Genomic DNA, 16,407 nt, shown 5'->3' with positions numbered 1-16,407 from the left:
AGCGATATTTTCTGAGCTTCTCCCACCGCACCGACATCTTTGATTCTAGAATTAGACGCTGGCCGGCACCTCCTCGACCCTTTTTTCCATCCTCTTTACCGACACTCTCTCCCTTGGTCTGCCAACCTCGGTTGTCTAGTGAGGCATGCTCTGACATATCCTAATTGAACTTTCATGTGGCTTGGATAAATCTTGAAGATCGATCAGACAGCCTGATCGTCAACCGCTCAACTCCAGCTCCAAATCCTCACCGCAATCCCAGCGTATATCTGTGGTACCTGCTACCACAGATCTATCGACCAAACTATTGGCCACCACGGTGTTCCTGATCTGACGTCCTCGATTATTTCCACCACCATCCGGGTTGAAACCTCTATGTTACTTCCTGGTGTGACACATCTACCTTAGTGGAGGAATTTTGGTGCTATTGTTATTTTCCCTTGATTGGTCAATGGGGAATTCTCAAGGCAAGCCTGTGGTCTTGACCGATGAAGGTGAGTTGTCTGGACCTTCGAAGACTATGCATTCATGCGCTCACATTTGAGTCAGTCAACCTCAATCACTTTCGCCTGTTAAGAGTCGTGGGCAAAGGAGCTTTTGGGAAGGTTCGCATTGTAGAGCGCAAAGACTCTGGTTTGACGTTTGCTCTTAAATATATCCGCAAGGATGAAGGTCCGTTCTTAGCCATGATGCCAACAAGCAGCCACAAGCAGCCCATCGGGTTATCTCTAACTGTATCGCAGTGGTTCGATCTGAAAGCGTTCGCAATATCATCAGAGAACGGAGAATGCTCGAGCATCTAAACCACCCCTTCTTGTGCAATCTGCGCTACAGTTTCCAAGACGTCGAATATCTGTATCTCGTGGTCGACCTGATGAATGGTGGTGACCTTCGCTTTCACATCCAGCGGAAGTCCTTCACCGAGGACACGATCCGCTTCTGGATGGCCGAGCTGGCTTGTGCCCTTCGCTACATCCACAGTCAAGGTATCGTCCATCGCGATCTGAAGCCGGATAATGTGCTACTAGACTCGGAGGGTCACGTACATCTGGCGGACTTCAACGTCGCCTCCGACTTCAAGCCAGGGAAGCCTCTAATAAGCAAGTCAGGAACCTTGGCATATCTCGCACCAGAAGTGTTCAGAGGTCAAGGATATTACAGTGAAGTTGATTGGTGGTCATTGGGGGTGACCATGTACGAATGTGTTTATGGGAAGAGGCCGTTTGAAGCACGGACTCACGAAGAATTGGTCGACCAAATTTGTGCGGCTAACCCCCGATATTTTGTTACGAAGCCTCCGGTGTCGATGCCATGCCTTCATGCGATGACAGCTCTGATCGAGAAAGACCGACGAAAACGAATCGGCGCCACTGGTTTCGATACCTTCACCTCGCATCCCTTCTTCACTAGCATCAACTTTGAAGCGCTGGAAAGAAAGCAAATCCCTCCCGTGTTTATTCCCTCCAGTGAAAAGACCAACTTTGATGCCACCTACGATCTGGAAGAATTGCTCTTAGAAGAGGCCCCCTTGGAGGCTCGAGCGCGGAAACAGAAACCGCGGGCGGAACTGCGCAACGATGCTACGAGCAAGGAAATTCGGGAAGACGAACTTCATCGCATGATCGAGACAATGTTTGAGCCTTTTGACTATACCCTGGCCAGTTATGATGTGTACGAGCAGGATTTTCCGCGGACCTAGTTGGGCACGATGCTAACAATATCATAGGAGTGCGGCAGCTGCAGTTGCTGGCACCGTGCCGGAAGAACATGTCGAATTAGATATTGCTCAACCAGACTCACATTCTGTTCCTACCTCGCCAGACGGATCGCCACCGATATCACCCACCGCAGTCACATCGCCTCCACGGGCCGAAGAAAGCTATCCACCATTGGATGAATTGAAAGCGGCAGTGCCGCAATCTCTGCCATCTGGACCACATGGTCGACCCGCCTCTTCCTCGAAATCATTCAGCAGACCTATCCCTCCTCAGCGACCGATGCCCGCCACGCGGCAGACAAGTAAAGGGGGTGGAGTTCAAATGGTGTTGGACGAGTCAGGAAGCTGGACGAATTTGGCCGATCAGACCGCTCCGCACCCGCAAGACAGCTTGGGCGACGGAGGTAAACTGGAGAAGAGCAGTGGCAGTATGCTAGGGTTCCTTAGCAGGAAGAAGGGAAGGGATCGAAGTCCCAAACCAAAAGAGGCGGGCGTTTTGGGTAAAGTTGGAGCAAGACATATCATCAGCTAAATTGCCATTCAACCTGGGGCAACCACCACACTTCTCCCACCTCAAGCTCGACAAAGTCGAGTACCACACAAATATGTTCGGCTCAAACTGGACTTTCAACCTGAGTTCGTCAAGGCCCCTAGCCTTCCCATGATAACAGCATCGAGTCTGGAAAATCGAGGGACGGGTCGGCACGGTGCCATATTGGCAGAGACGCGGGATTGAACAGCCTTCACCATGTGTCGGGAAGCAGTCTCGGTCTGCCAAAGATACTATTAGACATCAAGCACCACCACAGCGATTCTCGAGCAGGTCACGGCATGACGGGAATCCATACGTTATTCTTCACATATGTCGATCACCACGATCTGAAGCAGAGAACGTGGGAAATAGGAGGGAAACCGGTGGCAGGCAACCGGAGGCGCAAATTGTATGACTAGGCCATATGTAATGCTACAAGACTGAATATGCTGGGTGGCATTGAATAAATAATTCAGCTACGATGATACCAGTGTGATTTTCTTTCGATTTGTTATTTGTTTATTATTTGGATACCCTGCATGAAAGAGTAGTAAGCAGCGAGTGCCTAGTACAGACACCCAACAGAGATATGTTCCCATCCGGGTGCTTTGTATATTGGTCGGTTGTTGCCCGGCACAGAAGACGAACCGGCGCAAGTTGGGGACCCACCGCAGCCACCAAACAACCAGCTCCCAGTGGCTCAGAGACCCAGACCAGCTCCAATTCTCTCTTGCGTGCTGCTCTCCCGGAACTGTCCAATGTCAACACTCGAAACAATACACACTACGAGTTCCTCTCTCTCTCTCTCACCCACACACCTTTTGTCCAGTGTCTCTGCTTCTTTTTTGCTGCTCCCACTCACTTCTATCTCCTCATAGTCGCTCGTGCTGGTTTTATTGCACATATCCTTTATTGAGCCCTATTATGTGCACTTCTTAATCTTGGTGGTTGGAGTTGGAGTCGAGACACTCGAGGCGCGTCGGTCGCGTGGTTTCAATACCACACACACTCTCACCACACCAGATACCCCTCCCTGCCATTCTACCGTCCTGCCATCCTTCGCCCATCTCTCTCCCCCAGCCTGCCTCCAGCCAGCAGAGACAACCACTTCTATCCTTATGAATGGCCGCTGTTGTATTCGTACCGCCTTCACCCCACGATCCTCTCTCCAAGATGGCGACTTCCTCTCGTCGAGTTCCACTGGCCAGCATAGCAAATGCTACCAACTCTCCCCATCGGCCACTCACCAACAGCAGTTCTAAACGGCCCCGAAGCATAGCGAACGTGTCCCAGCAGGAGAATGAACATCCTCACAAACGCCTGGCCATAGATAGGGCTGGGCGAGAGGTGTACAACCCAGCTACCCCACAAAAACAATCCCATCTAGCCTTGACGGAGGGTCGTGTCTTTGAAAGAAGCCATGGGGAGTCTGCATCGACTGCTTTCCAAAGGAGATTGGTCGCTTCGAGGGACAAAGATCGAACTGCTGCGGGTCTTCGTGTGACCAAGAACATCGAAACACTCTCCAAAGAAGATTCTGGACTTAAGATGTGGCAACGACACTATCGGAAAGTGTTTCCCTCCTTCAGGTTCTACTTTGACGGGTTTCCCGAGGAGGTCAAGTCGCGCTTCCTCCGACACATAACAGCTCTTGGTGCGGTATGTTTCACACGGGGACGCCTCGCGCTGTATATCTTGCTGACATTGTTGTAGAAAGAAGAAAAGTTCTTTTCAAAAGCTGTCACGCACATAGTAACAGCTCGCCCTATCCCGGTGGAGCTGGGGAAGACCAATGCGGCCGGAGATGGAGCTGCACAACCATCTCCGACTGAAGAACACCCTCAGACCATTAACCCATCTTTACTTGAAAAGAACCCTCGTGGACATGGCGGCTCCCACGTGATGCGCAATGCCGTCAACCCAATGGATATCCTCGTTCGGGGGAAAGAAATGGGCATGAAGATCTATTCCATTGACAAGTTGCAAAGAGTACTCAACTCTGTCCTCGATGACACCGGAAATCATGGCCATCACACCAGGGCATCGGCCCACACCACCCGACTCCAGCAGGAAGATTTGGGGGAAGTCTTGAGGAACGAGAAGCTTGGTGTCGCTTCGGAAAGGGAGTTACCATCTATGTCGATGGTGGCGTTCAAGGGTCCTTTCATCTATGTTCATGACATGGATGAGAAATACCGTCCCACCTTGGTCAGGGACTATCCGAAAGTGGCACGGAGGACCGATGGTGAATGGCCTCAATTCCGATCTGCGAGTGTTGGGAAATGTCCATTCGTCGAAGACCCTGCCATGAAGAAGGACATCGAGCAGGAGCAGAGGCGAGCACAGAAGCTTGCCTTGCAGCAGCAGGAGCAGCAGCGTCAGCAACAGCAACAGCGTGAGCAACATGCTCCGCGCACCCGATCACACGTTACTGTCACCACTGCGAGTAACGATGCTCCTCGCCGTACGAGCCCCAGGAAAGCCCTGCAACCGGTCAACAACGGTGCAAATGCCTCCATGGACCTGGACAAGGAGAGGGGTTCAAAGAGTCACTCTGCTGTCATGGAACGTCAACCATCGTTTCCACCCATGCCGAAGCGAGGCGATCTGGAATTTGTCCGCCCACCGCAGCTACACATGCCTCGCGAACCAGCAGCATCTGGGATACAGAGATCCAATCTGACTTCAGCAATCCAGTCACAGATGATTTCTTCAACGGCGGGCACTGGAGTCAAAGCCGGCACGAGCAAAGAGGTGCATCATCAATTACAGCGTCAAGTCCTTGAGCGCACCCATACCGGAAGCCTTTCTGTAGGCTCTATTCCGTCCTCTCATCGTATGAATGACCTTGCCGGGGTTCTGAAGAGTGCCCGGGGTCCTGCTCCACAAAGGGCAGCCAAAAGCAAAGCTCAAGAAAAGTTGGGCGGAATACAAGAAGAGGCAGACTCCCATGCCGATGACATTGCAGCTGAACGGGCCACGCAGACTTCGAGGCGGAGGAAGGCTATTAAGAGAGATCCCAAGCCAGGGTACTGCGAGAACTGCCGTGACAAATATGAAGACTTTGACGAGGTAAGTCATTGAAATTACCGTCAGGGCCAAGTCTGACTTGAACATAGCATGTTGTATCCCGCAAGCACCGAAAGTTTGCAATGACTCAGTCCAATTGGACAGAGCTGGACGCCCTTCTCGCAAAACTCCAAGCATGTTGAAGAGCAGAGCATGGGACGCCAGGTTGATTCCAAAGGGGGAGCGAAGGCAACACTGTTGCTCGAAACCTCACGATGCAGCAACAGCGTGTCACTCACTTTGATTATACCTTTTGCTGTTGCATTTTAGCGGTCGATATGGTTTATCCTTGAAAGCATCAGCAGAGCACCAAACCGTCCGACCATGAACGGCTGCGGTTTTGGAAGACAATGCCGAATCCCAGCCTCGTTGGACGATGAAAAAATCTAATAATATTGCGTAAAAATCTATTCTTGGTTCGAATGCGGCAATAAAGGGGGTGGAGGAGCATGGTACACGAGATGATGAAGGGAATGGCTTTCCATGAGGTTCATAAAGTTGGTGAATCTGATGTGCATGGTCTCTGAATTCCAACGAAGTACCGAATACATGGTGCCTTCCTTTGTTTCTTGTGATATGTGTTGCGGCCTCAGTCCATTCTTTCTTCAGAGTCTCGGCTGGTTCATCTTGACTTCCTCTGACACCTCGAGCCCTCATCTACAAATTTCCAATAGAAGGTTTCAAAGACATCAGATTGTTGTTGCTTGTGATGATGCAAAGTGGCCCGTACAAATAATTTGGACGGGCTGAATTGGTCATTAACCCCTTCCACTCTTCATCTTTTCTCTCTGACACACACTCTCTCTCACCAATGACACTTCCCTTTTCCTGAGGGGAACTGAAGACTCTCTACTCACACTAACTCGTACATCCTCGTCCAGAGTCTAGATCGAAGATATCTGCTAGACAATGAACTGAACCTGGCTCTGTTCGCCACGCCTTGTTCAATGGAGTCCGAGGGGATGGTCAAAGCGCCGTCTTCGAAGATGCCGGATTCGGCCTCGACGTCTCTTTGAAGTTCAAGCAAGAAACACCCCTTCCGATGTCTGCACAATGGAGTTCTTTACGAGGAGAATGCTCGTCTACGCGAACGTCTGCTTTGTGCCCTGCAAAGCCGTGTATTTGGGACCAATTGTGGTCTCGAACGAACTTTTGCGATGTCGTTCGATCGACCGACCTATGCTTCGTCGAAAGATTTTCAACCCATCCCCTTGTTCTCTTTTGCTGTGTACTGTTCGAGCAACTTCTCAGTTTTACAAATCTTGTTTAATTGAGTTCAAGCTGTCGATGGTTGTGTCATCATGAAGGTTAGGGACCTCCCAGGCGCCAATTTCCGCATCGCCACGACCTACAACTCACCCTACGATCGGGCAAAATGGACACACGACGGCGAGAAAACGAGACGGCGGGTGCGTCGGTGGAGACAGGAGAAGGAGTGGTACGATGGACGGGTGGAGGCGTTTGCTCTGTCCAGGTCATATCTCGAGCTTGAGCGCGAAGAGGATAGTATGTGGGAGGTATGTGCCCCTGATAAATCAAATTCTGAAAGTCGGGGAAAGGGGACACTCTTTCTCCTTCTTCCTAGATTCTGTCATTGCTGATGTCTGGGTTTTATCGTTTAGTGTACGGACATCCTGGGCCGCGGGGCATTTGGTATGGTTGGGAAATGGTCCAAGTTTGACAAAACCGGCAGGGTTTTGGATGTAAGGCGATCAACACCTCCGTTGTCAAAAGGAGCCTTTGCTCACCGATCTCTCTTGTCTAGGACGTTGCGATCAAGCAGTCTGACCTCGACGACCGTGAGCTTGACGAGGAGGGCCGTCCAACGGTACCCACCGAAGCCGTGCTGGTAAAGGCATTGATGAACCAGGGATGTCGGAACGTTGCCAAGGTGCGCGAGATGAGATTCTTTGACGGCGACCGACCAAAATGGAGATTGTACCTCGAATACTACCGATACGGTACCTTGCATGACCTGATCCAGAAATACCGGGCACGGAACAAAAGAAATCGTCAACAGTAAGGCGGGCCACCTCACCTCCAAAAAGAGAGAATAAGGGTCACACCCAAACAGGAGCTCAGTTTTGCTAATATGTTGGATTGGTTGCAGAGAGCGGATCCCAGAAGCGTTTGTGTGGCAAGCATTTCACGACTTTGCCCAGGCGTGTTATCACATGAAGGTTCTTCGGCTGGATAGCATTGGTGTCCGCTCGCCTCGGGGCGACCACTTTGCTCTGCACCTGGACCTGAAGGCAGAGAACGGTACGTGTTCAGCAATGAACTAATCGATCTGGCTAATCAGATGGGGCAGTTTTGCTGGGCGATGCGCCTGCAAACCAGAAGAGTATTCCGTATCCGACGGTGAAAGTCGCAGACTGGGGTATGGCCGAGTACACGAGCCTGGACGATAGCAGAAATAGTAAGAGATGGAAGAAATACGGGACGATTGTGTGGATGCCTCCGGTATGTTTTCGTCTTTCACATCTCTTACCGATCTCCTCCGTCCTCCCGTTACCTTTCCCAAAGCGAGGATAGATGAGAAACTGATGTGTCTATCCGAACACAGGAACAACGGGACTTTGGTCGCTATGGCGAACGATGGCATCATCCTGTTCTGGGAGGCGCCAATCATCCTTACTCCATGAAGCACGTCGTCTGGCAAATCGGCGCCAACATCTACGGGCTGATGAACCTAGATATTTACAACGAGGACATTAACGAGGTGATCAACAAGGCCGAGGGCATGGAGAACACCCTGCGGAAACACGGCTATTCTGCCCTGATGGGCTACCGGAGTCGGTTCTACTCGTCCGAGCTGACGAGTTTGGTCGAGGACTGCCTTCGGATCGATCCCTCGAGGAGGCCGAATCCGTATGAATTGGTAGGGAGGACGCAGGACGGGCTGGCTCGATATACGGAGAAATACCGCCAGACGGGAGATCATCCAAAGTTGAAGCTGTAAGATGACTTTCTCTATACCTTGTATGTATGCATCATGGTCAGAATAGAGAATTGGTTGTCAATTCATAATATTATGTAGTTGATCCGAAGCTCGCCTAGATTCAGTCTAGTGTGATCTTCAAGTGGAGCTTGAGCTGAGTTGCCATATGATTGGTCCACACGCTTCCTCATTTGCCAATGCAGCAAACTGCGGAGTTCGCGAAAAAGGTCCATGCCAACGGTCTTTATTTCCAAGCCAGCTTTTGTTACTTTGTACACCATTTGCAGCGTCCGCGACCGAGAGCGTCTTGAAAGCTCGTAACTCTGGAGCTTCGCTCAGTGATGAGCTAACAGCAATTCCACCGCCTAAATTACCTCGCCGTATTACTCGAGGACCGCCCTATCTCTCCCTGGCCATCATCATGGCTTGCACAAGCCTCCAATCCTCCTTTCGCCGCCTGGTCCGCGAAGCCAGCCGCTCAGGGCCACGCGAGATCCCATCGTTCCTCGTCCCAGCACTATCTATATCTCGGCCGCTTAGAGCAAGACATGCCTCGACGCTCGTCGAACCCCAGACCCAGATCCCGAGCCACCAGTCCCGTATCGGCAGAGCGCCCATCACCGTGCCCCCCGAAGTGTCGCTGCGGTTTTACGAGCTGCCCAAGGGAAACGTGCGGAGTCGACACCCAGACACACCGAACATGGCGTTGGAGGTTACGGGTCCTCTAGGTAAGAAAGCCAGGAGGTGTGGGAAGTGTCACAAGAGGGCCAGGGAAAGGCATTTGGAAAGTTTTGGTGGCTGATCCGTTGGGTGTGCGCAGGACAAATGACGGTGCCTTTGCCGCCTTATCTACAAGCCGAACTGGACGAGTCTGCCAAAAAGATCAATATCAATGTCAAGGATGCGGCGGAGAAACATCAGAGGGCAATGTGGGGTGAGTTTGCGCGAGGCCATCGTAGCTGATGTTCACTTTGGAATGAGTTACATCAGGAAAGAGGAAAAACAGTGCTAACAATTTCTCTTCGGCGGTTTCTAGGGACCATGCGCGCTCTCGTCCAGAACTCCGTCTCGGGCGTCTCCGAAGGCCACCTCTGCATCCTGAGATTGGTCGGCGTTGGGTACCGCGCCACGATCGAAGATACCGCACAGACCAAGACGGCGCAATACCCCGGCCAGAAATTTGTGAATTTGAAGCTCGGGTACGCGCATCCGGTCGAGATGGGCGTGCCCCCGGGGGTCAAGGCCTCGACCCCCCAACCCACCCGCATCCTGCTCGAGGGGTGCGACAAGCAGGTCATCAAGCAGTTTGCGGCGGAGATTCGGCGGTGGAGGAAACCCGAGCCGTACAAGGGGAAGGGTATCTTTGTGAATGACGAGACTATCCGCTTAAAGGCCAAGAAGATTAAGTAGATGGACCGAATCTGATGGCGAAGGTGGAAGGGAGAGAGAGGAAGACATTTCGGTTGTCATGGCCTTGGAAGATATTATGCTATTGTGTCTTACAGTGCAAGGATCAATACCAGGACAAGCACAAGCAGCGAGGTACAGGACCTAGATGAACACCAAGCGAGCAGATGCTTGGAGATGGTGTTCAACTTGTGTTTTCGTTCGATCCGGCAAGAAGTCTCATTTGTTCTCGAGGCCCCGGATGTAGAGACAGGGACGGGGACGGGGACATGTATATACTAGGGGTAAAATACGTACAATGTATACTGTACCATAGATGGAATGGGATTCAGTCTACGAGCACTTAGCGAGTACATAATCTGCAACCAATACCTACCTACCTACCTACCGACCCATCTATCCGTGTACGAGTATCCCATACCGGATCTACCCAAGTATGTATCCAATGGATGTATGGACACAATAGATGTATACTCCTCCTCCTCCCCTCCTACTCCACGTGTACGCATACTCGTACTCGTACTTGGTACCCATTCACACACCGACTCCACTCGTATCGAACCGAATATGTTCTACAGAGACAGGTGCTCGTAGACATAGCACTAAGGGGTAGATATCCATCTTCCACTCGTTTCAATTTTTCATCTTTGGTACGGTTTTTGGATCATGAAAACCTGGGACCGATAGAGATCCAGCTATCTACCCACCCATCTTTCTTCTACAGGAGTGGATGGTGGATAACTGGGTACATAGATGTGGATGTGGGACTTCATATCTTAGTTGAGGGTCTGTCTGTCTGTCTGTCTACCCAGTACCCCTACCTCCTCAGAGGCAAAGTGCAGTGCAATGTACCTCGTAGTGTCGTGAGCAATCACCGAGTCAACGGTGTCTGCTATTCGTTCAATCCATCTATCAATGTGTACAGGCATTCAATGAGAGCCCTACTTGAATCATTTTCCCATTCGTTCAATCAATCAATCAGTCGCTCAACCAGTCACAAAGATCTAACATAATCCTCGGCCTTGTTCTTCCAGCGCCAAAGTTTTTGTCCCCAATCTATGCCTCTCTCTGTAACGCGATTCTGTTTTGAGACATATCATTTATTTCGCAGCCAATACTTCCTGGACAGCCTTGAGGACCTCGGCGTGCACGTTGGCCGGAGTCGCAATAACGCCCTTGTTCTCGAGCAAGGTCCGGCCGAGGCTGAAGTTGAGTCTCTTGCCAGTAACGTCGGTGACCTGGCCGCCGGCCTCGCGCACGATCAGGTCGCCAGCAGCGTGGTCCCAGATTTTCTCAATATAGTCCTTGCGCACGGGCAGGCGGAGATAGAGATCCCCAGCTCCTCGGGCCACACTACCGTACTTGGCCTGGCTGTCCATCTGCACAGGGCGGCCCGTAATGCCCAGCTTCTCCGCGATCAGTGCATTGTCGCCTTTACTCGAGTGACCTGGCTCAACCGACTCGCACATGACAGCCTCGCTCACCTTGGAGATCTTGCTCACGTGGATCGGTTGACCAGTTGTGGGGAGACCTCTTGTCAGGGGTTGCGAGGTCGCGCCCTGACCCTGCACGGCGGAGAAGAGAACTCCTTTCTCTTCCGCGTCGGTGGCCGCGGCACCGATGTCCTCTGTGAGTGGAGCCGAGTCATCGACTGGCAGGTTCGGGCAGCCTAGAACCCCGACTTTAACGTCGCCGTCGACCATGAGGGCAAGACACACGGCATACTGTCCGCCGCGGAGGAAACCCTTGGTGCCATCAATGGGGTCCAACGCCCAAATGCGGCCCTTGTTGCCGCCGGCCGAGTTGCCTTGGTCGATAGCGTCGAGCATTGCCTCTTCAGACTTGAGCGGTCCGCCGAGCACGGCATCGATGGACGGATCGTCCAGTCGAACATCCTTGACCAGGTTCCAGATCTTGGACGAGAGGTCTTTTTGTTCACGGAGAGAGGAGGCTTCTTCTTCGCCGACAACCTCGTCATTAGGAAAATTGTGCTTGATGGCGGCGATGATTAGGGCCTGGGCGCCAAAGTCGCCGATCGTCACGGGGGATTTATCGTCCTTGGACACGGTGCCCTTGGCCTTCTCGTGGAAGACTGCCTTGGTCAAGATGGCGGCACGGGCGACGGCCAGCTGGGCAACTCTGAGCTCATGCTCGTATTCCTTGGTGGGTGCCATCTTGTGGAGAGCGGCGTTTCGTTGAGATCCGGATTTGATGCCAAGGCTTGATATGAAGCTTAGGAGGGGAAAGGGGGCTGCCGGCGGAAATTGAGCGATCAAGGCACTCAGACGAGGGAGCAGAGATGAAGCTGCTGGACGGGGAGACGGTGCCAGGATGAAAGCGACGATCAGGATGGCAGCGGAGCAGAAGAAGATGACGATTGTAAGAGTAGTGATAGAGAGTCGACGGTGGGATCGAAAGTGGATGCGTTGGTTGGGATTGAACAGGAGGAGCAAGTTCATCACTCACCGCCAATCTGGGGAAGAAACTCTCAATGGTTTTTTTTTTCGCATGCAGTAGTAGGACAGTAGGGGATGGAGGGGTAGGGCAAGTCAAGAATTCAGTCAGACAGAGACAATTGGGCAGTCAGGCAGCCTGACGCTCAGCTTTTTGGGGGCCAGAGGTGCCAGAGGCAGGCGCGGGAGGCTTCTCAACGGCCTAGGCTTCAATTCAGCCTCAGTGTCAGTCAACAACCAGTTGGGCCGTCCAGCCTCTGGCAGTTCTCGCAGTTTTCAGAGTTTGGCTGTTCCACGGGCGGCGACACGGGATCCAACGCATGTCGATCTTGGCGCATCTGCCAATCCGGTCAGAGTTCAATATCTGCTCGCCATGTTTTGTTTTTGTTTTTGTTGTTGTTGAAGGTGGCCGTTGGTGAAAAGCCGACGACAATCATAACCTACGTACGTCTTCAACACAGGGGGAACGCCATGTCTTATCTTCTTGCAGTGCCCACAGAGCCCTAGCTCTGCTGGGTGATCACGCAATCCCACCATCGAATTGCCAAATCCATTGACCCTCTACCTATCCGTCTCGCAGTGTCCCAAGCTCCCAAGATCCTCCACGCCAGCCCGCCGGTGTGGCTTTAAGCATTTCGAAGCTCTTCCTGGAATGGACCAGATGGGCCCTTGTATCTCGGTTGGGCAAGACCGACGCCGGTTCGGAGGACGGGAGTACACGCAGGACTTTATGCAGGCACAGTGGATTACGCTGGTGGCTTGAGAAACACCACCTTGGAAGAACTACAGTCCATACCTCTATTTGTTTGCTTCCCTGGGCACAATCATAACTCAGGGATTCGTTAGGTTACGATTTGCTGCTCTCTGTGCTGGGATGATGCATCAGAAAGGGCGTGTGCCCCTTTGCAGGTAAACCAGCCCCGTTCGTTCAACAAAAACCGGTGGAAATAGAAACAAATTCTCGTTCTGACCACCCATTAATATTGAACATGAGGAATCAGCATTGGCACGCGCCGTCTTTGCTCTTTGAAGCTCGCACTTCGCCCCTAGCAGTGTGACCCCCCAGCCCCCCAGGTGCAACCCTGAGGCTTCAAACCTATCGAGGAACAACAGATGGGAAGTCCTGGTCCTCGACACAATGTGCTCTAACCACCGGCGGATATTTGCTACTCGACAAAGTAAAAAGCACAAACGGTCGGCAACTACAAACTCCTCGGTCCGCATTGAATTTGCTTTTTCCCTTCAAATCCTACTCGTCTGTTCGGCTCGAAGATCTAGACGGGTGCGCTTTTGTTTGGAAGGGATCAGCCAGCTCGGGAGGAAGATTCTGATAGAGCAAAGCGGTGTGGCCTCATCTTGACTGGCGAACCATCTGTGAGGAATGATGCGTGTGGTCGAAAGGATTCAGCTAGCCTGCGAGTAAATATGTGCCATTAACTCCTTGAACCATGCACCATCTCCCTCTTTCGGAACGGCTACTCACTGGATCCAGATCCTTCGCGTCTCCACCACTTGGCCTTCCGCGTGCCTCGTGGCACTTTAAGACCTGCGCTTACCGTGGTAGACCAAACACCACGGCCCAAAGTGGCCAAAGTCCAGTGTCCTATGCAGTATGCCTCCTCTTGAATAGTGCCATATCGGCGAAAAGGTGTCAGTCCGTGCCGACGTTGAGATGGAAGAATAAGTGACAGCTGGGGAAGGTCCTGAGCAGCGAAACGACGAAGTTACCAGATCATTTGGGTTGTGTTCCCCTGCCGGGGTTTGCTGGCTTGTCAACAAACTGTGTTGGCGTCAGATAAGATCCAGAATGATGTGAGAAAATACGAGTCATTTCGTCTGTTTGGTTGTTTACCAAATCTCCAGGCCCAGGCGAATTCAGGCTTTCGCAACGTATAAGGAATGCTGAGGTTATTGAGGCGCAGTACCTTGATCCCCATTAACGCCAAAATTGAGCTTTCTTCCTTGGAAACAGAGCGCAATTTGCCCCAAAAGCCAATGTGAAGTGGACGCGATGCCCGCGATTCCAGCGAGAAGTGGGTTAATTAACAGGTAGTGGCTGCTAAAGTGGGGAATGAGGGGCATCTGCTATCGCCTAAACAAACAACTTTTTAGCAGTGATCCCGGTGGCTTTGGCGACTCTTTCCCCCCAAAACGCCCCCCAAGGCCTGGTTTTGCAGGTGACTGTCACTGACTGGGTCCTATTTTGGAGCCTTTCCCTTCTTGGCTCCGCAGGCCACTAGGGCCCGATGCAGCAAACCATCCACCATCGAAGTTCCAACCCGTTCACACCTGGATGCTCAACCCCCAATTTACCAGTCTCATTTCCGTACGCCTCTGACCTACCTGTGCATAGGCCCTCTATAACCATGTTCTCCGCCTCGGTGAGTCCTCTCTCTTCCTATATCATCTCTTATTGTCCCTTGTTTCTGCCATGTCTTGACCCTGTTCCGCCCATCTCCATCCCCAAATCACCTACCCCGCCCAGTGCCCGCCATACCGGTGCTCCCAATGAAGCCCTCAATGTCGATATTCCTGGTGCACGCTCCAGCATGTGCTCCCGATGCTGGATTCGTCGACCTGCCTCGACCTGAGAGTCCCCAGGTAGCCGATCCCTACGAGGTCGAAAGCTTGATCCATTGTCAAGAGCCGGAGGAGTGCGTCCGCTGCGCTCGCAAGAAGAGGAGGACCTTTGACGCCTATCCCGCACAGCCAAACCCTGAGATCCTAACTCGCCGGTTCCCTGACAAGAAGGGCTGCAAGCGGCTCCTTGCTCTCATCCTACATTTCTCTTGTTGTGCGCGATCTCGGAGAAGGTATCAACTAATCACTCGTTATCGGTACCACAAACAGAAGAAACCATATTCCGCCATCTCGGTCAACGTCGAACAATTGACCTCGGAAACCTATGAGGAAGACGACGTTGCTGGCATCCCTGATCTTCTCGAAGTCGTCAAGTTACAAGCCACTGGTGCGCAGGAAGTTGCTCGAGCTCTGCGGAAGAAGTTGAAATATGGCAACGTGCACCGGCAACTCCGGGCCCTTACCATTCTCGACGGTCTCCTACAAAATGGTGGGACAAGACTACAACGCGCGTTATTGTCCGATGGTCCTCTATTGGAACGACTTCGAATAGCCGCGGCTGACCCTACTTCGGACCAGGATGTTCGCTCAAAATGCAAAGACCTCTTCGGGCAGTGGGTTGCAAGCTCAAAAGAAAGTCCAGGCTTGGAAGGGGCCAAGTCCCTCTATAACACATTGCCTCGAACTCATCAACCGGTGCAGCAACGACGCGAGCAAAGCAGGGTGCTCCGGGAGACAGAAGAAGACGTTGCAAGAGAGCAAGAGATGGAGATTGCAAGAACGAGGTCCGATAGCTACCCAAGATCCGGCGAGTCATCCAACCCCGCAACTTTACGAAAGCAACCTTCTCCCGTTGCTCTCGGGGAATCGTCCACATTTGCCCCCAAAAAGGTCAAGAAGGACAAGAAAAGCAAACAAGCCAAGGGAGGATTCAACCTGGAGAAGGAAAAACCCAATATCTTACAATCGATCGCTGCATCTTCAGTTGCTTCCACTGGTTTGGCCAATGCCTTGAGGCTGGTCAACCGCGAGTCTCAGCGCGTGTCAGACAATCCCGAAGTTATGAAACGCTTCGAAACCTGCAAACAGCTTCGACGTCAGATTCTGCGATACATCCAATTCGTCGAGTCCGAGGAGTTCTTGGGCGGTTTGATCCACGCCAACGAAGAGCTGGTCAATGCTCTGATGGCGTTCGAAGTTCTCGACAAGTCGGTAGATGACGATTCGGACAGCGAGCTCGAAGAAGCACAACATCTCAGTCGACAAGCAGCTAAAAGTGAGGCGTCTGCTGCGAGAGATGCAGAGAAGCTGGTCGCTGGGCTCAGCATTTCTGCTCCACCCAAACCTCCCCGGCCAACCCCCCGCAATATTGCGATGCCACCGCCACGGCCATCGTCGAATTCCAAGAATTGGAGGACCAAGCAAGTCGAAAGCGACAGCGAGAGCGAGACAGATGTCGAGGACGATTCGGATGACCCTTTTGCTGATAAAAACGCTATGAAAACTCCCGACCCCGACTCTCTAGGGAGAAAGGGGTACACGTGGAAGGAAGTGTAGATTTAACGGTATGAGTTATGAGGCATGGAAGATTGGCGGACCTTTAAGCACAGCTTATGTTCATCCCCTTCTATTCGATAGAGCGGCAGACGATGTGCTCTTACATTTGATGAAGCTATGAATGAATGACATTCGAAACACGAAAAGCACC

At 52.1% G+C, this 16,407-nt stretch overlaps 6 protein-coding genes across 6 annotated transcripts; 5 read left to right on the top strand and 1 right to left on the bottom strand.

Annotated features, from left to right (window-relative positions):
- Positions 1-451: 451 nt before the first annotated feature.
- On the top strand, positions 452-2,249 carry AYO21_11269 (hypothetical protein; the record flags this gene model as incomplete). Its single annotated transcript, XM_022661165.1, has 4 exons — positions 452-494; positions 550-672; positions 744-1,671; positions 1,727-2,249. The coding sequence occupies 4 exons, from the start codon at positions 452-454 to the stop codon at positions 2,247-2,249; spliced, it is 1,617 nt and encodes a 538-aa protein (XP_022506527.1).
- A 1,173-nt stretch (positions 2,250-3,422) lies between these two features.
- AYO21_11268 (hypothetical protein) lies at positions 3,423-5,461 on the top strand (the record flags this gene model as incomplete). The annotated part of the gene is made up of 3 exons (XM_022661164.1): positions 3,423-3,908; positions 3,963-5,321; positions 5,369-5,461. The coding sequence occupies 3 exons, from the start codon at positions 3,423-3,425 to the stop codon at positions 5,459-5,461; spliced, it is 1,938 nt and encodes a 645-aa protein (XP_022506526.1).
- Positions 5,462-6,619: 1,158 nt separating this feature from the next.
- AYO21_11267 (hypothetical protein) lies at positions 6,620-8,280 on the top strand (the record flags this gene model as incomplete). Its single annotated transcript, XM_022661163.1, has 6 exons — positions 6,620-6,835; positions 6,941-7,021; positions 7,084-7,337; positions 7,429-7,580; positions 7,630-7,781; positions 7,885-8,280. 6 exons carry the CDS (start codon positions 6,620-6,622, stop codon positions 8,278-8,280), a joined length of 1,251 nt encoding a protein of 416 aa, XP_022506525.1.
- Positions 8,281-8,680: 400 nt separating this feature from the next.
- AYO21_11266 (hypothetical protein) lies at positions 8,681-9,669 on the top strand (the record flags this gene model as incomplete). Its single annotated transcript, XM_022661162.1, has 3 exons — positions 8,681-8,987; positions 9,080-9,193; positions 9,296-9,669. 3 exons carry the CDS (start codon positions 8,681-8,683, stop codon positions 9,667-9,669), a joined length of 795 nt encoding a protein of 264 aa, XP_022506524.1.
- Positions 9,670-10,766: 1,097 nt separating this feature from the next.
- On the bottom strand, positions 10,767-11,840 carry AYO21_11265 (3'(2'),5'-bisphosphate nucleotidase; the record flags this gene model as incomplete). Its single annotated transcript, XM_022661161.1, has 1 exon — positions 10,767-11,840. One exon carries the CDS (start codon positions 11,838-11,840, stop codon positions 10,767-10,769), a length of 1,074 nt encoding a protein of 357 aa, XP_022506523.1.
- A 2,799-nt stretch (positions 11,841-14,639) lies between these two features.
- On the top strand, positions 14,640-16,256 carry AYO21_11264 (hypothetical protein; the record flags this gene model as incomplete). The annotated part of the gene is made up of 1 exon (XM_022661160.1): positions 14,640-16,256. One exon carries the CDS (start codon positions 14,640-14,642, stop codon positions 16,254-16,256), a length of 1,617 nt encoding a protein of 538 aa, XP_022506522.1.
- Positions 16,257-16,407: the final 151 nt, after the last annotated feature.

The sequence above is a fragment of the Fonsecaea monophora genome (assembly GCF_001642475.1).
Source record: "Fonsecaea monophora strain CBS 269.37 chromosome Unknown Scaff151, whole genome shotgun sequence".
NCBI classification, from domain to species: Eukaryota; Fungi; Ascomycota; class Eurotiomycetes; order Chaetothyriales; family Herpotrichiellaceae; genus Fonsecaea; species Fonsecaea monophora.
The sequence above is the reverse complement of the archived record's forward strand: the minus strand, read 5'-3'. Positions and strand labels throughout refer to the sequence as shown.